This window comes from Aulonocara sp. 'chitande type north' Nkhata Bay, linkage group LG18, assembly GCF_057382095.1.
Source record: "Aulonocara sp. 'chitande type north' Nkhata Bay isolate Kocher_YH1m ecotype deep benthic linkage group LG18, A_spYH_male_GT1.1, whole genome shotgun sequence".
NCBI classification, from domain to species: Eukaryota; Metazoa; Chordata; class Actinopteri; order Cichliformes; family Cichlidae; genus Aulonocara; species Aulonocara sp. 'chitande type north' Nkhata Bay.
The window spans coordinates 32,208,256-32,233,765 of record NC_141361.1 but is presented as its reverse complement, the minus strand read 5'-3'; the positions used below and the strand labels follow the sequence as shown (position 1 = coordinate 32,233,765).

Here is a 25,510-nt window from a genome sequence, read left to right as displayed (position 1 = left end):
GGTACATACATCTTATGGGGCGGGGACGGGGAGGGGGACCGTTTGATGTATTTGTTTTGTTTTTTTAGGTCATGACAGAAATTTTTTATAGCTGTATAGTTGGTTAAAATGATGTACAGCAGGAAAGTGTGATGCACCTTCTGGTACTAATGTAACCGTATATCTTAACAGCTATGTGAACTAAATTACAGATGATTCACAAATTGACGAGTCAGACTTTGCTGAGATCATTTCAGCTAATTTTACTCCTTTTTTGTCTTTGTGAAATGGAAACATTGTCAGTAATGCAGAAATACAATTTCCAAATAACTTGTTTTGCTACTTCAGAATGTCTGTTTTGATGAATGATGTTTTCTGCATTAAGGATGTAACGAGTTGTCAGGGAACCATCCCAGCACTGACAACAGACTCTCTTACACATGGTCACACCATTTCTTTATTTTTAGTGTCAATGTTTTAGCTTCAGGGGTTGTTGGTTATAAAGCAGTGTCACTGCAGTAGGAGTAACTCAGGTTTCACTTCAGTGGGTTCCTCCATTCACTTTAATGGAAATCACTAACAACTGGTTCAGTCTTTCATTACGGTCTTCTAGTCTAACACCAAAATGCAAACAAATACGATAGTTGGAGCATTACACCAAATGAAATTGCATCTGTGTAAAACCCGTTAGAGGAAAGTCATACGAGAACATTACACAGAGGCTTATAAACGAGTTCAAACAGAGGTGAGACAGACACAAGCTGAATCTCTGCATATGTGAATAACACAATACTAAAGAACAACACGCCTTCCTCTGGTTGTTGTGTATAGTTTCAGCAATATAGTCAGAGTCAAGGAGAAAAAACTTTGGTTTTAGAAAAGGACAAACTGGGTTCATTACCCTGGCTTATTTGAGTTGAATTCATAATTAGAAAAACACATTGAAGGGAAATTACCAGGCTGGGTTTTTTTAATGGTAGAATGATAATTGGCATTCACAGCGCCACTTTTTTTTTCAGTTCTCTCATTCTCAAGATGTGAGTGAAATCTGTATTCCAGGACTGCACCTCTATTGATTTCCTGCACTCAAAACTTACAACAAACATTTACCTACGCAGCTATTAGAAGGAAGCCGTCCTGTATTTACCACATGTCAGTATCTGTTGTTATTGGGCATCCAAGAATTTGTCATAATTTCAGATGCATGGAACCAAAAAGCATGCAGGCTGTGCAGCACTTGCAGGAGGATACTGTTCATTTACCCACATGTAGAATGAAACTTGACAAGCTGATGCAGCATTGCTGTTACCCCCTGAGCCTCAGCTGTGTTTAATTAATAAGCAGGCACTTAGTGAGCCAGCCGCAAGAGGGTCCTTACTGTCACGTTTCCCAGGGGTAGGGGTCCTAAATGAGTCATTAGATACTCAGCAGACACACACAGGCTTTTTATACACACAAATACTTATGATCTGCATTACCAGTGTGTGTCTGCGGTTGCAGTGAGCACTGGGGGCTGGGTTTTGTGCTAATGGAGTTTTAATGACATCTACTCCTGTCTAATCACCTGTTCTGAAGGCTTTCAACATCCAGGTAGCACAGAGCCCCCGGCAAGGGAATTCTTTTTAATGCCTCTTGTTCATGGCTACAGTCTCATTTGCCTATCCAATTATTCCATAAAGCTCCTCTCAAACCGGCTCTGCCTCTGAGGAAACGTGGTGTGATTATAATCTGCAAATCTGCTAATTCCCATCAACATATCAGTGTAGCAGTGGAGTCATTTGATCTGAGTGGGTAGTTAGAAAGCCTGGGCTTTACTATTGCTGGGCCTAACAGTGGAGAGAGTGTGTTTATGTTGATTAAGACAATTAGAGTGATTAGAAAGAAGGGGGCACTGATATACACCATTTACTACAGAGACTTGACTCATCAGATATATTACATTTTTGGTGCCATACGCAGGATGTTCTTAGCATTTTTTTTCGGGGCTAAAGAGCTTACAGATAAAAGGTTTTCTAAATTAGTTTCCACTGATGCTGTTCACAATATTTCAGAGTTAAGAATAATGCCAAGAATAATGTTGGGTGTAATGCGTTACTAAGTAACGTGTTACTGTAGTTAAATTACTTTTCCACTGAAAAAGTAGAGTAACTAATTACTGTTCATTTTTAGGTATTTTAATTACAGTTACTTACAATGTACTTGCGTTACATTTTAAAATAATAAACTCGCTGAATATCATTATTTAATTTCAATAATTTATCTTCTAAATCAGGGGTCGGCAACCCTAGGCACGCGAAGGGTTAACTGATGGCACGACCATAGCTGGACTGGCCATCGGGCATTTGCTCGGTGGGCCGATGATTTTTTATTTATTTTTTGTAACGGTATAAACAATCAAAGGTGGTGGATTGGCCAGATGCTGGCCAGTGTATAAAAATAACTCAGTTGTTTGGTGGTGGCTGTGGCGGAGCTTCCACAGATTCAGTAACATTAGCAAGTGGTGGAGGCCAGTGGGTGGATGAGAGAAAGAGGAGGCAAGAGGGGAGGCAAGAGGAGAGACCTGAGGCAGCTACCGGTCCGAGTGTCAGGTGAACTGAACTTCAGGTAAGAAGTTATGACCTGCAGTCTATCTGGGCCAGATATAAAGTTTAGGTGTAGTTTTATTTTTGTTGTGCTGACTATTTACAGTCAGTTACAATAACTCGTACTGCGTGCTAGCTAGCATGAACTTTATTTTATTCATAAGTTAGTAGAGTTGCCAACCGTCCCCTAAAAAACGGAATGGTCTCGTATTCAGAGAAAATATTACGCGTTTCGTATTGAGGTGAAAAGGAACAGTTTGTCCCGGACTTCAGCTACAACGAAAAAGACACAAAGCTGGATTTATTCTGTGTTTGCTGCACAGCTGTTCTTCTCCTCTCATTCTCTCCTGTTTCTCCTTCAATCATGAAACTGATCAATGATCAGCTGATCGGCTCTCTTGTTTGTTTATCGCCCACTTTGCGCCAGAAAGAGGAAACCAGCGGATGTCGCGCTAAACAACAGCAGCACGTTTAAGCTTGATCAGCTGTTGTTAGACTTTATTTAATATTAGTTTCTAGTATCAGCTGATGTTTGCTGGAGCCACAGCTGTAAAGCTGCTGGTCATGATGTCGGTTTGGATATGTGGTGAGAGGGAAACATGAAGATGAAACCAGGAGATGTTCTTACTGAATCATCAGAGCTGAACAGGTGATGGAGAAACAGGTTTACCTTTTAGGTGACATGGATGAGTTGAAGTTATGAACTGTTTCTGAGAGACAAATAACACCAGGATCCTTTTCTAAGCAGCTGACAGCTGGTAACTGTGCAGGGGCGGGTCTAGCAAAGTTTTGCTAGGGGGGCAGGTAGGGCATTAAAAGGGAGAGGGGGGCACAAAGAAATACTTTCTTATTCTCATTTAAAATGTCTCGCTGTTATTAAATAATTATCTGAAGCTTACAACCAAAGTTTTTATCTGATGTAAAATGTATAGATATCATACATATATACCAACAAGACCGTGTACATCCCTGTCACCACAGCGTTTTCATTCAAAGGCTTTGTGGCTTTAATACCTGGTGGGCCGGTCTCTAGTCAAAATGAGAAGGTGCATTAAAAAATAAATGGCCGGGCCAGCGGTGCACATCGCAAATTAGCTCGCATAGACACATTAGTTGTGCCACTTCTTAATGATGGTATCTTAGCTAACAACCCCAACTACCAGATTCAACTTGTAATTGGCTAAAAATAACTTCACCTACTGGTGAGAGGGACGTTGCTAGCTGGCAGTTTTTTCAAGCGATGTTGAAATTTCCACATTCAGACACTTCAAATGCTTCAGGAGCTGTCCGCTCAGCACAGCATCAGTACCGCATTTCATTCAAAAACTTGAGATAGAATTCACAATGTGTTTTCAGGACTTTCAGGTGTTTGAACCAATGTTTTCTTTTCTGATCGCTGATAGCTGCCAACATCTGCGAACAAATATAATTCTATAAAGTTCTTCTATATAGTGTGTAACTGTTAATATAGAGCGTTATTAAATTTATTGCTAATGCAGTCATATGGCACACTGACTTCTGAGGAAATTTTAGATGGCACTCGTCATCAGAAAGGTTGCCGACACCTGCTCTAAATGTAGAAGTAAACTCTACCGCTTTAACATCGCTGTAGTGCAGATGCGCGTCATTTCGCGCCAGTTTGCTGCATAGTCGTATTCTAAAGCGGAAGATGTCGGACTCGCCTGGTGCGTGTGGCTGTTTTATGAAATGGACATATTCCCGTCTCTTCACTTTTCTGAAACAAGCAGACAAGAATATTAACGTAATATCTAAGATATGTCCTGGGGAGAAAAAACTAACTGCTGTTAATAGCACGAGTAATCTACTGAAGCGCCTGACACAGAGCATAGACGAACACTTCTGAGTGATCCTTGTTCATCATCCATCCAAGTAAGATGGCGCGGCCACATCCAGACACCTTCCTGACCGCTCCGCTCCGACTATCCACTTTTCTTGTTTTTTACTTATTTTTTGCTCTGGTTTACATTCCAAAATCCTCTAGTCTTATAGTCTACGACCGCAGATCACTTGTAAACATCGTTGACAAGGTTGCACATCTAATCTTGGACACTTTTAAACCCGACCCATCCTGGCCACCAGAGATTCTACGCGGCGCGGAGAAAAACAAAGGACCGGCCGCTCATCCGAGGCGTAGAACAAAGAAGCGCCGGGGGAAACGCACTGGCATTAGGAACAGACTAAGACAGCAGGCGCATCGCGCACCACTTCCCAGTATCCTACTGGCCAACGTACAATCCATGGAGAACAAGCTCGATGACCTAAGAGCAAGAGTCACCTTCCAACGTGACATGAGGGACTGCAACATTCTGTGCTTCACGGAGACATGGCTGACCCCCACTGTGTCGGACCAGGCCGTAACTCTGTCAGATTCATTTTTTGTACTCCGCACGGACAGAACGGCAGAGTCAAAACCAAAGGTGGAGGAGTGTGTTTCATGGTGAACAGAAAGTGCTGTGATGCCAGGAGCATTTCTGCTCTCTGCAGCGGCTGCTCGCCACATCTGGAGTTCCTGAGCATTAAGTGCCGCCCTTTCTATCTGCCCCATGAGTTCACCTCGGTCATCGCCACGGCGGTCTACATTCCACCCCAAGCGGACACAGGTATGGCTTTGTCCGAACTACATGATGTCCTGAGTTCGTTTCAAAACAAGGACCCAGGCGCAGCCCTCATTGTAGCAGGAGACTTTAATAAAGCGAACCTCGGACAAGTCATGCCAAAATTTTACCAGCATGTCTCGTGTCCGCTGAGGGGGGATCGAATTTTGGACCACTGCTACACGCCATACAAGCAGGGCTACAAAGCTGTCTCACACCCGGCTTTTGGGAAGTCTGACCACAACGCCATCTTCCTCATTCCCCAGTATAAACAAAACATATGGAGGGAAGAAGTAACCACGAGGGACGTGAAACGGTGGACTGCCCAATCAGAAGCTACCTTACAGGACGCACTCAACAACGTCGACTGGGACATGTTCAGAGCATGTGCAGTCAACATCAACGAGTTTACGGAAGTAGCAGTATGCTTCGTCAATATGCTAGCGGAGGAGATTATCCCCACTGCGAGAGTCACCACATTCCCAAACCAGAAACAGTGGATGGACAGATCGATCCGCACTGCAGTGAACGCCAGGACCCCCACCTACAACGCGGGTCTCTCCACTGGCGATATGAGCACCTACTAAGCGGCCTCATACGGCGTGCGACACGCGGTGAGAGATGCCAAACGTCTGTACCGGGAGCGTGTGGAGTCCCGCTTCCACCAGGGCAACACAGGGAGTATGTGGCACGGACTACGCACCATTACGGACTACAAAGCCAGGGACACTGCGCCGATCAACGCCGACTCTGCATTCACCAACGAGCTGAATCAGTTGAGAGATGAGATAGCCTTTATTTGTCAGTTGCAGGTCTTTTGCCTACAACCGAGATGACAGACCTTGCCGACCGTGCATACAATACAAACATCACATTGGGGAGACAGGTCAGGCTAGGTAGCAAGGAAAAAAACATCGAAATGTGCAACACAAAAGGATAATACAGGAATGCACAGGTATCAACACACCATAACACAATAAACACAGACAAGCAACATGGGAAAGTGTTCCAGTGTGTACATCTGATCTGGGACCGCTGCAATCTTTCGACTGCGCCTCCAGCTGACCCGATGTCCACATCAGAGGGGAGGTGGAGGGCCCAGACTTCTCGTTAAGGGGTGACAAGCAGCCACCAGGAGTGAGCCGGTGTGTACTCGGGCGCCCACCCCCGGACACAAAGAACCACCAACGCACCGATGTCTGAGGGCGTCTGACACTGGCAGGGGGAGTGGTGGGGGAGATAGGCCTCCATACCTTGGAGGACCTGAGATGTCCCCAGAGAGGTGGCGTCTGATACCCAACCTGACATATAGACACAGACATATAGGCACACACAGATACCAACATCCATTCCCACCCTCATACTCTCATATGCACTTACTCAACACTCACCCAACGTGGAGACAGACATAAAGAGACATTGTACACACGATCACACTCCCCAAGCGTACTCTAAGCCCCGGGACAAAGGGCTGGTCCGGACGGGCCTAATCTGAGAAACATTTTCTAGAAGACGTTTTGTACCTTCGTAGCAGACGGAAGGGCCAGCCGGACCATCACTGGGTTCAGGACCTCCTGGATGGCGAAGGGGCCAAGAGACCGAGGGGTCAGTTTCTTTGGGAATGTGTCTGCTGGAGAGCAACACCTGCTGGCCGACCTGATAGTCCAGGGCGGGAGTGCGACGGCGATCTGCCAATGCCTTGTTCCGCTCAGCTGTTCTCAGGAGCGCCGCTCGGGCAGCCCGCCAGACCCAACGACAGCATCTCAGATGGCGCTGGACAGAGGGGACAGCCAGCTCTCCCTCAGAGATGGAGAGGAGGGGGGGTTGGTTCCCCAGGCAGGCGCGACAACGCATCGGGCTTAGTATTCCTAGAACCGGGCCTGTAAGTAATGGAGAAGTGGAAACGAGTAAAAAATAAGGCTCACCTGGCTTGTCGTACGTTGAAGCGCTTGGCCGCCCAGAGATACTCCAGGTTTTTATGGTCCGTCCACACCACGAAAGGCTGCTCAGTGCCCTCCAGCCAATGCCGCCATTCCTTGAGAGACAACTTGATGGCGAGCAATTCCCGGTCACCCACATCATAATTTCTCTCAGCTGGCGACAACCTACGGGAGAAGAAGGCACAGGGATGTAGCTTGCCTTCGACCTGTTGGGTGAGAACCGCCCCCATGCCTGAATCGGACGCGTCCACCTGCACGATGAATGGCCGACTGAGGTCCGCCTGGACGAGGACCAGAGCCGAGGAAAACAGGTGCTTGAGTCGATCAAATGCTTGCTGGGCTGCGGAGGACCACTGGAAGGACAACTTAGGAGAAGTGAGGTTGGTTAGAAGAAGGGCTACCTTGCTGAAATCCCCGATAAAGTGGCAGTAGAACTTGGCGAAGCCCAAGAACCTCTGCAACTGCCCATGAACCTCTGCAACTCCCTGCGGGTCTTGGGAATGGGCCATTCCACGACAGCTTTGACCTTGGCCGGGTCAGCCCGTAAGCGCCCCTGTTCCACAATGAAACACAGCAAAACAGTGTGATTATTTACAGTGAAATAGACAGATAAGCCCGACAATCCACTCCAAAGTGCAATTTTCCAATAGTGCCCGTCCTTTGCTCCCAGTGTGTTCAGTGCAGTAACTCCGTTAGTGTGTGCTCCCCAACTCGCTTCTCCGCTCGACTCTCCTAGAGGAAGAAGGAAACATCCACAATTAGCCACATGCTAGCCGAATGCCACAATCACACGTCTCGCACAGACTATACCAGTTAGGAGTAATAATCCCAAGTCGACTGTCGCTGCGAGCCCTGGTTAAATACCTCTGTCTAGCCAGGTTGACGATTACCGACAGCTGGTCAGGTAATCAGCTGCAGGTGGGCCGGCAACAGCGAGGAGGGACTCCTGATGACGACAGTCGCCAGATCACGCCTTTCCCATGGCGCGCACTTCCGTAAACAGCCCCGAGAACCGGGGGGAGAGAGAGAGAAGCAAGACAGAAACACGCAAAAATAAAAACAAGCAAGGTCGTCCGGAAAGGACCGTCCAACCGTGACAGATCCTTACATTTGACCATTTTTCCTGCATCTATGCATCAAAAATTTTACCTTATCCCTGTATATATCCCACCCACTAAGGTGCCATGATGAAGACATAAACAGTGTTATTCATTTCAACTGTCAGTGTTTATAATGTTATGTTGGCTTCTTTCACTACAGTTCATCATTTCATTTTATTTATATAGCACCAAATTGCAACAATTTTATATTTTAAGGTAAATGTAAAGATCCTAAAGGCAGTACCCCAGTAATCAAATGATTCTCTGGCGAGCCTTTTGTGACAGTGAAAAGAACAAACTCCCTTTTGTTAGGAAAAAACCTCTGGCAGATCCATGGTCCAGTTCCATGGTCATGGAGGGGCAGCCATGCCGTGATCAGCTGGGGATAACCAGTGTACTTCTGGTTATCCCTATACATTTTGAACTAATAAATAACATATTTTATGTGCTTACCATCTCATTCACTATGCCAATTTTAATAGTTTATCACTTCACATTGCATTACTACTTAACTTGGTCTCATGACCTCTGGTTGTTGCATGGAATTTATTGCATCTCATGTGAAGTATTTATTTTGTATCAAAGACCACAGGTCAGACAGTTCAGTGCACTTATTTACATTCCAAACACATTTCAAATACAAGACTAACACTTGTGAAGATCCTGGGCTTCCACACGACAGGTAGTCCACAAACCCACACAAAAAACAGCTGACCACTCTTCGGTCTGGGTTTCATCAATCAGCTAACAAGGAACCAACAGGAAAGTTTTTCATGTGACAGCAAGAAGCAAAACAGAAGGAAGCAGAAGGTGGGAACCAGAGGAAGGCCCCATGCACACACATACACACAATACAATAGAAGAGAAAGAGACTGCTAAGAGGAGTGAGACAGACAGAAAATAGTGAGCCACCACAGTGACAACAGAGGGACCATGTTATTGGAAAAGATTCTGCATCTATAAGTAAATTTAAAAAATGTTCAAAATTAGAATTCTTTACCATCTTGCCATGTTTTATTTCTGAGCAACACAAACCTCAAGAAAGGGTTACTTTAGAGATGAAAATGGTTAAAGGGTGATTTATTGAATGCACAAAAGGAAATCTTCCTAAAGGAAATCCAAAAATACTGCACAACAAGCTAAAGATACCACAAAATAGGACAATTTTTCACTCAGCTTACTTTAATAATTAACCAAAACAATAATATATCTAAAAAAAAACTTTGTATCATCTTAAAGATAAAGTAAGAAACATTTTATTGTTTAGTTTTAATAACATAATTACAGTCAGCTTTCTCAAATAGTATTTATATAAGAAGGCTTCATTCACACGATCATTTACAAGCTTCCTGGGTTTAACACATCTGCCTTCCCTCCAAAACAACTCTAATTTGAACTAATGGAGACTGCTTTTTTAGCTGAGCAAAGTAATGCAGTTATTCGCTTTAATTCTTGATGATTTCATCTGAAGGATCGTATTGAAAAAATCCCTACACACAGGAAAACACAAATATATGCAAGCATGTACACACATAGGACATACGATTGATTGTATGTAAGTATAGATGTAGTTTCAAAAGTGACGCCTAATGGCTTAAAACTTCATTCTTCTAGTTTCAAAAACTAGAATTGAATAGACTTAACTCAACATTTTTTCACTCTCTGTGTTTATACAGCATTTAACCATTAGTTATCTCCCTGGTATAACTCTGCTAAAGAAGAAACGGCATCTCACTAATTTGGAAGATCAACATTTAGCCTGGAAAAAAACAGCCATTTTACTATTCATCACTGATTGAAGAAAATAAGAACAACCCCAGGTTTCTCTTCAGCACTGTAGCCAGGCTGACAAACAGTCAGAGCTCTGATCAACCTATCTCTAATAATCAGTTATGTACCACAGGCCTTCAAGCTGGCTGTAGTCAAAAAGCATCTCTAGACCCAGCAGTCTTAGCTAATTATAGGCCAATCTCCAACCTTCCTTTCATATCAAACATCCTTGAAAGAGTAGTTGTCAAACAGCTAACAGATCATCTGCAGAGGCTTATTTGAAGAGTTTCAGTCAGGTTTCAGAGCTCATCACAGCACAGACTACATCTGTTTCTGTGTGGACAATGTAACAACTTGGAAACGATTCCGTGTGTTCCCTAATAATCCACCCTGGATGACACACGGAGTTCAACAACTTATTCGAACAAGGAACAACGCTTTCAAATCCGGGGACCAGGAGGCATACAGTGCTGCCAGGGCCAACCTGAGAAGAGGCATCAAGACTGCCAAGCAGCAGCACAGGAGGCGTATCGAGGCCAGGTTTGAGAACAACACAAACCCAAGGCAGGTCTGGGAGGGCATCAGGGCTATCACGGACTACAAAAGAAGAACACCATCACCCTCAGCCGACAGTTCTACTCTGGCTGAGGATCTAAATCTCTTTTATGCCCGTTTTGATAGGGAGAACACCGACCCTGTCCTGTCCCCTCTCCCCTCAACTGACCCTGCTCCGGTCCTGAGCACTCATGAGCTGAGGCGTGTGTTCCGGAGCATTAACACCAGGAAGGCGGCCGGGCCGGATGGAGTGCTGGGCCGGGTGCTAAAAGACTGTGCTGCGGACCTGGCGGACGTCTTCACCTCTATATATAACACCTCGTTGTCCTGTTCACTGGTACCATCCTGTTTCAAAGCAGCAACCATCGTTCCCATCCCAAAACAGTCAAATGTCACATGTCTGAACGATTTCAGACCTGTGGCACTCACCCCCATTCCCGCCAAATGCCTGGAGAGACTGGTCATTAAACACATCAGAGCTGCTTTTCCACCATCCCTGGACTCGCACCAGTTTGCATACAGGGAGAACCGGTCAACCGAGGATGCGATCGCCACAGTGCTGCACACATTACTGAAGCACTTGGAACACAGGAACACCTATGCACGGCTCCTCTTTGTAGACTACAGCTCGGCTTTTAATACCATCCGGCCATACAAACTCCGTCCCAAACTCCACCAACTGGGACTTAACTCCTCTCTGTGCAACTGGATTGTGGACTTCCTCACTAACCGTAGACAGAGTGTCAGAGTGGGTAAGAACACCTCTTCCACCCTTGTGGTCAACACCGGTGCCCCTCAGGGGTGTGTTCTGAGCCCTCTGCTATACACTCTCTTCACCCATGACTGTATTTCCTCCTGCGCGTCCAATCTCATTGTTAAGTTTGCAGATGACACTACAGTGCTCGGACTTATATCCAACAATGATGAGACAAACTATAGGACAGAGGTGCAACAACTAGAGTCATGGTGCCACGACAATAACTTGGTCTTAAACACCAAAAAGACCAAGGAGATCATTGTAGATTTCCGGAAGAGGGGTCATAACAACCATCTGCCTCCCTTCATTGGCAGTGAGGCGGTGGAGAGGGTGAGCAGTTTTAAATTCTTGGGGGTAACTGTGACCGAGGACCTGTCCTGGGGCAACCATATCACCTCAGTTGTACGGAAGGCCCAACAGCGCCTCTACTACCTGAGGAGACTGCGGAGCGCACACATTCCCAGATCTCTGATGTTGAACTTCTACAACTGTGCCATCAGCAGCGTTCTGACGTATGGATTTCTAGTGTGGTTCCCCAGCTGCACCAAGGCCGATCAGCAAGCACTCCAGCGGGTGGTGAAAGAAGCTGGCAGAATTATTGGAACAAGTCTGCCAGAGATCAGTAATATCTTCCCCACTCGCTGTCTGAGGAGGGTGCACAGTATCCTGCGGGACCAACATCACCCTGCGCGCCACCTTTTCCATCTGCTGCCCTCAGGGAGAAGGTACAGGTCTATACAGGCCAGAACATCCAGACTGGCCAACAGCCTGTATCCACAGGCTGTGAGGCTCCTGAACTCTCTGCCCCCCTCTCACGGACAATAACCATATCCAACTTCTTAATAGCAATGAACTGGTCTGCATTGGTGCATCATATCTTTATTCTCTTCCCCCTCCTGCCCCCCCCCCCCCCTCTTTCTTAAATAGATAACTATCATATCTGATATCATATCTCACAGTACAATAATATTGAATGGGTTGCATTGTTGTATTTTGTCATGTTTCTCAGGTCTTTGTCTGAATTTCTACGAACATTATTGCTAAGGATTGTCTTATTGCATTGGAGTCACACTGGGTTAAATATGTACACTTGGGTTTTAAGGGGTATTTATTATTTTCTTCTTTTTTTGGGGGGGGTTGTATGGAAGCCCCAAACACAATTTCATTGTTCTTGACAATGACAATAAATAAATAAATACTAAATACTAAACAGCTTTAGTGAAAGTTACAAATGATCTTCTTATGGCCTCTGACAGTGGACTCATCTCTGTGCTTGTCCTGCTAGACCTCAGTGCAGCGTTCGATACTGTTGACCATAATATCCTATTAGAGCGATTAGAGCATGCTGTAGGTATTACAGGTACTGTGCTGCAGTGGTTTGTATCATATCTATCTAACAGACTCCAGTTTGTGCATGTAAATGGAGAGTCCTCTTCACACACTGAGGTTAATTATGGAGTTCCACAGGGTTCAGTGCTAGGACCAATTCTGTTTACATTATACATGCTTCCCTTAGGCAGCATCATTAGAAGACATAGCATACATTTACACTGCTATGCAGATGACACCCAGCTCTATCTGTCCATGAAGCCAGATAACACACACCAACGAGTTAAACTGCAGGAATGTCTTAAAGACATAAAGACCTGGATGTCAAGACAGTAAGAAGTTACTTGTTGTTTTTGTAGAAAAGGACATGAATGTTTAAACATAGTGGGGTTAAGGTGGAACAGGTGAACCTATTTAGGTAAATTCATCACATTCCAAATTTTTATACAATATGCACATCCCAAAAAAAAGCCCTGTAGCACATAATTAAAACTGCACAGAGTAAGTTTTGATACAAAAAATAAGGTTAACACTAAGACTGTACATGTATATACAAACATAAAAGAAAGAAAGAAGCAGTTAATTATTCTATTAATTCATAAGTCAGAGCAAAGTCAAAGCTTTATGTCTTGTACTGGAAAAATAATAGCAATATTTTATAAATATTTTTTTCCTTTTTAATTTGCTCAATATGCTCATCTAAACCAAAAAATAAAATTTTAATATGTATTCAAATTGTGTATGACCTGACATGGATTTTGCTGGTGAACTTCTTTCATCTTCAGGGCTGGTGCTGTAGCCTTGCCTTTGCTATGCTGTCTTTTATGTTTATTTATTTATTGAAATAACTACTTGATTCAAGGTCTAGTTATGGAGAGTAGAAGGCTAAAGATTACCATATTGCCTGAAAAAAGTTAGTGCTGCCTTAGTTCACAAAGCCATGAGTTCATCCCAGCTGCTCCTAAAGCAAAGAGCGCCATCTCTGAATATGTTTTATGTTAAATTGATTTATACCAACATCTAGTATCTGAGTAATGCTGAAAATAAAAAGTGAAGTGTTGGCCAGTAGGCGCCCCAGGGCAGCTGTGGCTACAACCGTAGCTGCCTCCACCAGTGTGTGAATGTGAGAGTGACTGAATAGTGGAATTGTAAAGCGCTTTGAGGGCCTCGAGAAGCACTATATAGATGCAATCCATTATTATTATTATTGCTTGGCCTCCTGAGGGTGCTGGATTTGGGATGGAATCCTCCAAGCATGATAAGGAGCTTTCTTGTCTTGTCAGTGGCTTCTATCTCCTTTGTTGACCAGCTTATTATCCCAGCAGGGTATCTAATGGCGTAGGGCATCTATGGGCGTGATCTTGTTCTTCCAATTTAGCTGACTCCGCAGGACTTGGCTCACCCTCTGACTTTGAAGTTTGGCTTTTGGCAATTGGCTTGAAGTTGTCCTCTAGTGTTGCTCATCACATCCCCATTGAATCCCCGATAAGAGATCTTAAGGTCCTGAAAATATTCTCCTTAATTCCATTGCATACTAAATATTCATTGGAGTGCATGTCTTAGTGTGACTGCTTCCATCCACATATTCCCAGGAATTTCCAGGAATGCTCACTCTTTGTTAAAGTTTTGCCCCAGTTTTTTTTTTCTTCATCTGTTTATGTTAATTCACAGCTCTCTTAAGGTCCTGCTGCAACATTTCAATCAGGTTGAGATCTGCATTTGACTGGGCCATAGTAGCATTGATTCTTCTCTCTTTTTTAACCATTCTGTAGTAGATTTGCTGCTGTGATTTGGCTAATTTTCCTGTTTCATGAGCCAATCTGGGCCAAGCTTTAGCTGTTGGAAAGATAGTCTCACATTTGACTCTAGAATACTTCAGTATACAGAAAGACCACATTTGACTCAGTGACTTCAAAGTGCTGAGGTCCTGTGGCTAAAATCAAGCTCAGATCATCACCCTTCCACCACTGTGCTCAATCGTTGGTATGAAGTGTTTGTGCTAATATCCTCTGTTCAGTTTGCTCCAAAGGTGGCACTTTTCAGCTTTGCAAACCTAAGCAATTCCACCATTACCTTCTTTATAGTGAAGTCTTGTCTTTATAACCTTTCCAAACAATATGTCGAACATTAAATTTTTATTTTTTAAGCCTATCAAAACTGAGAGCTATTGCAATGAGAATCATGATTTGAATGCACTGCTAACTCAAAAATATTCACGTTTATAATATAGATTATACATTTAATTAACTGTTATTGCACAGTGTGAACCTGGAGAAAATTGCGTGTGACCTAACTGAATGCTCCAGACTTCTGTTGTTATAGAGGTGCTCACACTTGCTGAGGATCAGTTAATGAAGTGTATTTGATTAGCGGGACTTGGTTGCTACTTACCTCCTCACCTTAAGTCTTACACGTACTACAACAAAGTGCAATTGATTGGGAATAACAATGGGGATTGGCAACTTAAAATCACATAGCCGGGTCAGCAAATGCTGAGGTGTGTGCAATGGGAAAGTTGGCAGAGGTCACAGACCTCCAAACTGAGGTTAGATTAGCTCAGAAACAGAGCACAGAGAGCTTCATGGAATGGGCTTCCATCAGGGAGCAGCTGCATCCAAGTCTTGCATCACCGAGTGCAAAGAAAAGTGTCTAATGCAGTGTAAAGCACCCCTCCACTGGAGTAGAGAAATCTGGAGTAGCAAATTACGTTTCTCCATCTGGGTTTGGCATTGCCAGGAGAACTGTCTGATTTGTCTGCCAAGTGTACATTTTGGTGGAGGGGGGTTATGGTGTGGGGCTGTTGTACAGGAATTGAGCTCAGCTCCTAGTTCTGGTGGAAGGAACTCCTAATTCTTCTGCATACCACAACAAGAGACTGTGGAGACTGTGAGCCAAGCCTTCCTAGAAGAGTTGAAGCATTTATAGCTGCAAAGGGTGGTCTAACGTCACATTAAACCCTATAGAATGGGATGTAACTCAAGTTCCGGTTCAGAGCAAGGATGCGCGCTGGACGGACCAATCAGTGGCCGCGTTACAGGATGCACTCGATGACGCAGACTGGGACATGTTCAGAAGCAGCTCCGATGATGACGTCAATGTGTTTACGGAAGCGGTTGTGGGATTCATCGGGAACCTAGCGGATGATACCGCGGAGAAAAAGACTATCAGAACCGCACCCAGTTTCACACCTTGGCTCAGGCGATTAGAGGATCATCAGGGGGTCTGTCCCTCTGTGAGGGGATACTCCCACTAGGTTTAAATCTGGGACTCCCCACCATTTGACCTTAGAACTGAAGAAGCTTCTCGGATGAGAGGTGAAACGTCTTCAAGCAACTTAAAGAAGTCCAGACGCTTTTCTTTGAAAGCTCCTTTGACTATCAGAACGTTTCCCAACCAGAAGCCGTGGGTGGATAAAACCATCCGCGATGCTCTGAGATCCCGCACCGCTGCCTACAACACCGGACTCGCGACGGGGGACATGGACCCGTACAAAGCCGCATCATATGACGTGCGGAAGGCATGAAAGAGGTGAAGCAGCAGTACGGGAAGAAACTAGAGTCACAACTCCAACAGAGTGACTCTAGGAGCCTGTGGCGGGGACTAAAGACAATAACGGATTATATAGGGAGTGCAGAATTATTAGGCAAGTTGTATTTTTGAGGAATAATTTTATTATTGAACAACAACCATGTTCTCAATGAACCCAAAAAACTCATTAATATCAAAGCTGAATGTTTTTGGAAGTAGTTTTTAGTTTGTTTTTAGTTTTAGCTATTTTAGGGGGATATCTGTGTGTGCAGGTGACTATTACTGTGCATAATTATTAGGCAACTTAACAAAAAACAAATATATACCCATTTCAATTATTTATTTTTACCAGTGAAACCAATATAACATCTCCACATTCACAAATATACATTTCTGACATTCAAAAACAAAACAAAAACAAATCAGCGACCAATATAGCCACCTTTCTTTGCAAGGACACTCAAAAGCCTGCCATCCATGGATTCTGTCAGTGTTTTGATCTGTTCACCATCAACATTGCGTGCAGCAGCAACCACAGCCTCCCAGACACTGTTCAGAGAGGTGTACTGTTTTCCCTCCTTGTAAATCTCACATTTGATGATGGACCACAGGTTCTCAATGGGGTTCAGATCAGGTGAACAAGGAGGCCATGTCATTAGTTTCTCTTCTTTTATACCCTTTCTTGCCAGCCACGCTGTGGAGTACTTGGACGCGTGTGATGGAGCATTGTCCTGCATGGAAATCATGTTTTTCTTGAAGGATGCAGACTTCTTCCTGTACCACTGCTTGAAGAAGGTGTCTTCCAGAAACTGGCAGTAGGACTGGGAGTTGAGCTTGACTCCATCCTCAAACCGAAAAGGCCCCACAAGCTCATCTTTGATGATACCAGCCCAAACCAGTACTCCACCTCCACCTTGCTGGCGTCTGAGTCGGACTGGAGCTCTCTGCCCTTTACCAATCCAGCCACGGGCCCATCCATCTGGCCCATCAAGACTCACTCTCATTTCATCAGTCCATAAAACCTTAGAAAAACCAGTCTTGAGATATTTCTTGGCCCAGTCTTGATGTTTCAGCTTGTGTGTCTTGTTCAGTGGTGGTCGTCTTTCAGCCTTTCTTACCTTGGCCATGTCTCTGAGTATTGCACACCTTGTGCTTTTGGGCACTCCAGTGATGTTGCAGCTCTGAAATATGGCCAAACTGGTGGCAAGTGGCATCTTGGCAGCTGCACGCTTGACTTTTCTCAGTTCATGGGCAGTTATTTTGCGCCTTGGTTTTTCCACACGCTTCTTGCGACCCTGTTGACTATTTTGAATGAAACGCTTGATTGGTCGATGATCACGCTTCAGAAGCTTTGCAATTTTGAGACTGCTGCATCCCTCTGCAAGATATCTCACTATTTTTGACTTTTCTGAGCCTGTCAAGTCATTCTTTTGACCCATTTTGCCAAAGGAAAGGACGTTGCCTAATAATTATGCACACCTGATATAGGGTGTTGATGTCATTAGACCACACCCCTTCTCATTACAGAGATGCACATCACCTAATATGCTTAATTGGTAGTAGGCTTTCGAGCCTATACAGCTTGGAGTAAGACAACATGCATGAAGAGGATGAAGTGGACAAAATACTCATTTGCCTAATAATTCTGCACTCCCTGTATAGCACCAACGAACGCGGCCGTGACTCTGGCAGACGAGCTGAACACTTTCTATGCTCGCTTCGAGGCTGCAGCTAAGGACTCCAACGATGCTAGTGTTAGCGGCGCTAACGGCTGCAGACAGGAAGATACTGCCAGCACCGGAAACGTGCTCGTCATCTCCGAGCATGACGTGAGGAGAGCCTTCAAGGGAGTGAACACCAGGAAAGCAGCAGGACCAGACGGCATCTCAGGTCGTATCCTCAGAGACTGCGCATACCAGCTAGCTCCTGTGTTCACTGAGATATTCAACATCTCTTTATCTCAGTCGGTGATCCCCACATGCTTCAAGGAGTCCATCATTGTTCCTGTCCCGAAGAAACCCCACCCTGCTTCTCTCAATGACTATCGCCCTGTAGCCCTCACCTCAGTAGTGATGAAGTGCTTTGAACGCCTGGTCAGAGACTTCATCATTTCTTCACTACCAGACACACTGGACCCACTACAGTTCGCTTACCGTCCAAATTGTTCCACAGACGATGCCATCTCTCATCTCCTCCACACATCACTCACTCACTTGGACACTAGAAGGGGGAATTATGTTAAAATGCTCTTCATAGACTACAGCTCTGCATTTAATACCATAATTCCCTCCACACTCACCACCAAGCTGGAGCATCTGGGACTCAACTCATCTATGTGTCAGTGGATCTCCAACTTCCTAACTGGCAGACCACAGGCAGTAAGGATGGGCGGACATGTCTCAGCCTCCACCACTCTCAGCACTGGAGCCCCCCAGGGGTGTGTTCTGAGCCCCCTGCTGTACTCTTTGTACACATATGACTGTGTGGCCACTACCAGCTCCACCACCATCATCAAGTTTGCTGACGACACCGTCGTGGTGGGCCTGATCTCTGATAACAACGAGACGGCCTACCTGAAGGAGATTAGGAATCTGGAGAACTGGTGCCAGAGGAACAACCTCATTCTAAACGTCAGTAAGACAAAGGAGCTGATAGTGAACTTCAGCACTAAGCAGGAGAGGAACTACCGGACCCCCGTCATCAACAAGTGCCCAGTGGAGAGAGTGGACAGCTTCAAATACCTCGGAGTTCACATCACGCAGGACCTGTCATGGTCCTGTCACATCAACACCGTGGTGAAAAAGGCCCGTCAGCGTCTCTACCACCTCAGACGCTTGAGAGACTTCCAACTGCCCTCCAAGGTGCTCAGGAACTTTTACTCCTGCACCATAGAGAGCATCCTGACGGGAAACATCTTAACCTGGTTCGGAAACAGCACCATGCAGGACAGACGAGTTCTACAGAGGGTTGTGCGATCAGCTGAGCGCACCATCCGCTCCGAGCTCCCTGACCTGCACTCAATCTACAGCAGGCGGTGCTGGACCAAGGCCAGGAAGATCGTGAAGGACCTCAGCCATCCCAACAACAGACTGTTCTCTCTGTTGAGGTCAGGAAAGCGATTCCGCTCCCTGAAGACCAACACAGAGAGACTGAGGAGGAGCTTCTTCCCGCAGGCGATACGGTCTCTCAATCACACCACCACACAGTACTGACCCACACATATGGTTTTTACACACACACTGGACATTCTGGACATTTGTTTACACTTTAAGCATATTTGCATTGCACAAGACACTTAAATATGTGGATTGCACAACACTGGACATTATATTTCTTCATTTCCACTTAATACTGTACAGCTGCTGTTATTGTTCTATATTTCTTCATATATTCTTATATATTTTCTATATTGTGTATTTGTGTATTGTGTATTTTGTTGTACAGTTATTTTATTTTTATCTTTATTTTTTATATTTTATTTTATTCCTTCCTAGTTAAATTTACCCTTCATTTTAATTTTCATATTTATGTCCTATCCTATTCATAGTCTTTTGTTTTATCTCACGAGCAGTTGTGTAAGCATTTCACTGCATATCATACTGTGTATGACTGTGTATGTGACAAATAAAATTTGAATTTGAATTTGAAGTTCATATGCATGTGAAGATGACTGAATACTTTTGGAAATATAATGTAAGTCATCATAAATTCATCATGACATCAATAAGGTTAAACAGAGTGGTTCAGGTCCTATTTATCACTTTGATAACCCTGTATCTTCCTCAGTCCCTCTCTCATGTAGACTGACAGAAGTTTCATCTTTCATCTTTATTTTCTCACTCTGGGGAGGCCTAGCCAACTATTTTTATGCAGACAACAACCCAAATTTACATGTACTAAAAATAATTAATGTCAGCTCGCTTAAACCACTGTTGGAGTGTCTAAAGGATACTAAGACTGTCACGGATTGCCGGGGCAAGCCGTGTGGAATGTAGGAAGGACCCAAAAGGCAGCAGCTCTGGTGCAGGTGAGTGTTTATTAACAGGGGTGGGTAAGTACAAACAGCGGTGGCGACAAAACATGAAACTGGAAACCTAAACTGGGTAAACTAGTAAGACAAACCAGAACGAGGATGCAGGGAGGTCCGGAGAAATACATATGGGAAGACGCAGGGAGACCAAGGGGAAACAACACAGACGAACCAGCAATTACTAAGACAGAAAATACAACTTAAATACACTCAGAGAACACAGGGAGATTACACACAGGTGGGAAACACAGCTGGGAGTGATTAACATAACGAGACTAGGGAGGCAAACTGAAAACACTCACATAAGACGCAGACCTTCACAATAAAACAGGAACACACGGGCAGAACAGAGTGAACACTAAACAAAGGAAGAACAGAACCAAAATCGAAGAGAAAACACAAAATGCTGGGTCAAAAGGACCCAGGATCATGACAGAACCCCCCCCCCCTCAAGGGCTGGCTCCCGACAGCCCAAAAGCAAAATAAAAAGAACAGAAAACAACCCGACCAGGGCGGGCAGAGGGGGTCCAGGACGGAGGGCTCGAGGCAAAACAAAACAGGAGCACCAGAAGGCCAGAAGACAAAAAGAAAAACAAAACACAAGTCCAAAACCAAAAGAAAAGCACACCAAAGCACAGGAAAACCGAGTCCAAAACAGAAAAGACCAGGGGGCCGGCCAGGGGGCCGACAGCACAGGAGTCCAAAACAGAAGAGTTCAGGGGGCCGGCCAGGGGACCGACAGCACAGGAACCCAAACAGTCCAGGGGGCCGGCCGTGCGGAAGGCAACGGCGGCCACTCAGGCGATGGCGGTCCGGGGGCCGGCCGTGCGGAAGGCAACGGCAGCCACTCAGGCGAAGAGGGTCCGGGGGCCGGCCGTGCGGAAGGCAACGGCGGCCACTCAGGCGATGGCGGTCCGGGGGCCGGCCGCGCGGAAGGCAACGGCGGCCACTCAGGCGAAGAGGGTCCGGGGGCCGGCCGTGCGGAAGGCAACGGCGGCCACTCAGGCGATGGCGGTCCGGGGGCCGGCCGCGCGGAAGGCAACGGCGGCCACTCAGGCGATGATGGCCGGCCAGTAGCCTAGCCAGCGGTCTAGAAAACGGCCGCTTAGCTCCAGACCCAAACGAGGCCGGGCCAGGCGAGGCTGAGGCCACAGCAGGCGGAGATGATGAAGCCGGGCCAGGCGGAGATGATGAAGCCGGGCCAGGCGGAGATGATGAAGCCGGGCCAGGCGAGGACGAAGCTGAAGCCGAACCAGGCAAGGACGAAGCTGAAGCTGAACCAGGCGAGGATGAAATTGGACCAGGCGAAGCTGGAGCTGAAGTTGAAGCTAGACCAGGCGAGGATGAAACTGGACCAGGCGAGGCTGGAGCTGAAGCTGAAGCTAGACCAGGCGAGGATGAAACTGGACCAGGCGAGGCTGGAGCTGAAGCTGAAGCTGGACCAAGCGAAGCACAGGCAGAAGCTGGACCAGGCGAAGCACAGGCAGAAGCTGGGCCAGGCGAAGCACAGGCAGAAGCTGGGCCAGGCGAAGCACAGGAAGAAGCTGGACCAGGCGAAGCACAGGCAGAAGCTGGACCAGGCGAGGATGAAGACTCTGATGAAGCTGGACCAGGCGAGGATGAAGACTCTGATGAAGCTGGGCCAGACGAGGCTGAAGGCTCTGAGGCTGGACCAGACGAGGCTGAAGGCTCTGAGGCTGGACCAGACGAGGCTGATGATGAAGCTGCAGCCGGCGAGGAGGATGATGAAGCTGCAGCAGGCGGCTGGACGGGCTCCTCGGGCCCCCCAGCTGATGAGGTAGGAAGCTGGACGGGCTCCTCGGGCCCTCCAGCGGAGACATGAGACGAAAACCGGAGCGGTCCTTCGGACCCTCCGGCGGAGACAGGAGACGAAGGCCGGAGCGGTCCCTCGGACCCTCCAGCGGAGACTAGAGACAAAGGCCGGAGCGGTCCCTCGGACCCTCCAGCGGAGACTAGAGACAAAGGCCGGAGCGGTCCCTCGGACCCTCCAGCAGAAGTCAACACTAAGCCAGCAGTCATGGAGTCTTCTGGCAAACACAAAGGCAACTGGCAATGCACTGAGCACTGGCTCTGCCCAGGCAACGCTGACATGGTGCAGTTCTCAGGTGGCTGCATAGACTTCAGGGGTCCAGAATCAGCTGGGGACTGAGACCTAGCCTCTGGGGAAGCCCTGGAGCGGCAAACTGTGCCAATGGCGGCTGAACCGCGAAAAGCCCCTTGAGGTGATATTAGACTTTCTCCCTGCATGGAGTGAATGAGTGAAACCGGGGCTACTGGGGCCTGCGCTACAGGCGGCACTGGAGCTACTGGGGCCTGCGCTACAGGCGGCACTGGAGCTACTGGGGCCTGCGCTACAGGCGGCACTGGAGCTACTGGGGCCTGCGCTACAGGCGGCACTGGAGCTACTGGGGCCTGCGCTACAGGCGGCACTGGAAGGGACACGGGTGGCTCTGGGGCCTGCGCTACAGGTGGCACTGGAAGGGACACGGGTGGCTCTGGGGCCTGAACTGGAAGGGACACGGGTGGCTCTGGAGCCTGAACTGAAAGGGACACGGGAGACTGAACTGAAAGGGACACGGGAGACTGAACTGAAAGGGACACGGGAGACTGAGCTGAGGGGGACACGGGAGACTGAGCTGAGGGGGACACGGGAGACTGAGCTGAGGGGGACACGGGAGACTGAGCTGAGGGGGACACTGGAAACTGAGCTGAGGGTGGCTGCGAGGGAGCTAACTGAGCTGAGGGTGGCTGCGAGGGAGCTAACTGAGCTGAGGGTGGCTGCGAGGGAGCTAACTGAGCTGAGGGTGGCTGCGAGGGAGCTAACTGAGCTGAGGGTGGCTGCGAGGGAGCTAACTGAACTGAGGGTGGCTGCGAGGGAGCTAACTGAACTGAGGGTAGCTGCGGGGGAGCTAACTGAGCTGGGAGTAGCTGCACAGGCGATATGCAGCTCGCGTTGACATCCGCCACACAAAACATAGCCCCTGAATGAACAGTCACGTTGTCTGGAAAAGACACAGAGTCCTCACTCACCACAGCCGGTAAATTAGAAGTCCGAACGTCCGGCTGTGGGGTGGCGCGTCGGCGGCGCGATCGGCGTTTCCTCCCCGCAGACGGCTCCGACGGGCCGGGCAAGATCACATCCGGCGAGTCGGGCAGCGAGGCAGGAGTGGCTGAGAGAAGGTGAGGTGTGTGCTGGAGAAAAGCCTGCATGGTCGGAGGAAGCGATTTTAGAAGCCATGGCAGGCCGGAAAAGAGCCGTTGTAGCCGGCTTTCGACGGTGCGGCGAAGCTCCTCTGGAGGGTTTTCAAGCCACAGCCCGAGGAGAATCTCCACGTTATATGTAACGTCGTCCTGGAGCTCCTCGGACGGATTTACTGCTGCTGGGTCCATGGTGGCTGGTTCGTACTGTCACGGATTGCCGGGGCAAGCCGTGTGGAATGTAGGAAGGACCCAAAAGGCAGCAGCTCTGGTGCAGGTGAGTGTTTATTAACAGGGGTGGGTAAGTACAAACAGCGGTGGCGACAAAACATGAAACTGGAAACCTAAACTGGGTAAACTAATAAGACAAACCAGAACGAGGATGCAGGGAGGTCCGGAGAAATACATATGGGAAGACGCAGGGAGACCAAGGGGAAACAACACAGACGAACCAGCAATTACTAAGACAGAAAATACAACTTAAATACACTCAGAGAACACAGGGAGATTACACACAGGTGGGAAACACAGCTGGGAGTGATTAACATAACGAGACTAGGGAGGCAAACTGAAAACACTCACATAAGACGCAGACCTTCACAATAAAACAGGAACACACGGGCAGAACAGAGTGAACACTAAACAAAGGAAGAACAGAACCAAAATCGAAGAGAAAACAAAAAATGCTGGGTCAAAAGGACCCAGGATCATGACAAAGACTGTGTATTCAGGTCCAGTGGTGTCTGTGTCAATCCTCTATTTGACCTGGCTCCTACTGTTAAACCCACAGTAACTCACATTTGTGACTGTGATTTTATACTAGATAAGCAGATACATTCTGTAATTAAGTAAGCGTCTCTTTGCGTCTGGAATACTGGAATGCACTTCATGTTGGCCTTAGCAACTATTTCCTTGCTCGCATGCAATTGGTCCAAAATACTACTGCTGGCCTTTTAAATGGTACTTGCAAACATGAGCACATTGCCTCTCCTAGCCTCCTCCTTCTTTCAGGATCCCTTTTAAGATTTTATTATTTATTTTAAAATCTCTTAATGGATGAGTACCACGCTATATATCTTCCTGACTCCATACGATCCACGGACCAGCTGTTCCTGGCAGTCCCAAAACCTTAACTAAAAAGCAGAGACAGTTGATCTTTTTTAGCTATAGCCCCTAAACGTTGGAGTTACCTTCCTCCCCATGTTAAGACAGCCCCCTTGTGGCCTATTTTTAAATCTTAGGAACGAGTGGTGTGATCTTACCTTGTGTCTGTGAAGGTTCTCAGTCATCCAGGTCATCGTAGTCAAAGGAGCTTGCAAAGAAAAGCGTCTTGACTTCTTTAAGTTGCTTGAAGACGTTTCACCTCTCATCCGAGAAGCTTCTTCAGTTCTAAGGTCAAATGGTGGAGAGTCCCAGATATAAACCTAGTGGGAGAAGCCATCTATGTCCACTGTGAGCGACCATCTTTGAACAGAGGCGGGGGTTTACGACGCCAACTCTCTGCCATCTATAATCCAGTTTTGAGATCCCTTCCCAGACGCCTTAACGCCCACTCACATGCTGGGCCACCTGACCTCAGGAATTCGCATGATAAGGTGGGGCCAGGTTTCACAATGAACACACCCGAAACTCTGGCTGATTGGGACCCACGCCCAGTTTCACACCTTGGCTCAGGCGATTAGAGGATCATCAGGGGGTCCTTTGGTCCCTCTGTGGGGGGTTACTCCCACTAGGTTTACAGTGGGCCAAAAAAGTATTTAGTCAGCCACCGATTGTGCAAGTTCCCCCACTTAAAATGATGACAGAGGTCAGTAATTTGCACCAGAGGTAAACTTCAACTGTGAGAGACAGAATGTGAAAAAAAAATCCATGAATTCACATGGTAGGATTTGTAAAGAATTTATTGGTAAATCAGGGTGGAAAATAAGTATTTGGTCACCTCAAACAAGGAAAATCTCTGGCTCTCACAGACCTGTAACGTCTTCTGTAAGAAGCTTTTCTGTCCCCCACTCATTACCTGTATGAATGGCACCTGCTTGAACTCATCATCTGTATAAAAGACACCTGTCCACAGCCTCAAACAGTCAGACTCCAAACTCTGCCATG

The 25,510-nt window shown here is 46.7% G+C and overlaps 3 protein-coding genes across 5 annotated transcripts in view; 2 read left to right on the top strand and 1 right to left on the bottom strand.

Annotated features, from left to right (window-relative positions):
- The window catches only part of rbfox3a (RNA binding fox-1 homolog 3a), a 611,006-nt gene that overhangs the window by 524,687 nt on the left and 60,809 nt on the right, over nt 1-25,510 (top strand). The window lies entirely within an intron of this gene.
- LOC147309008 (uncharacterized) lies at nt 4,906-7,039 on the top strand. The gene is made up of 2 exons (XM_086271505.1): nt 4,906-5,563; nt 6,708-7,039. The coding sequence occupies exons 1-2, from the start codon at nt 4,906-4,908 to the stop codon at nt 7,037-7,039; spliced, it is 990 nt and encodes a 329-aa protein (XP_086127631.1).
- Nucleotides 16,208-23,596, bottom strand: LOC147309007 (uncharacterized). The gene is made up of 3 exons (XM_086271504.1): nt 23,176-23,596; nt 21,859-22,866; nt 16,208-16,227 (listed from the first exon to the last, which is right to left on the bottom strand). Exons 1-3 carry the CDS (start codon nt 23,594-23,596, stop codon nt 16,208-16,210), a joined length of 1,449 nt encoding a protein of 482 aa, XP_086127630.1.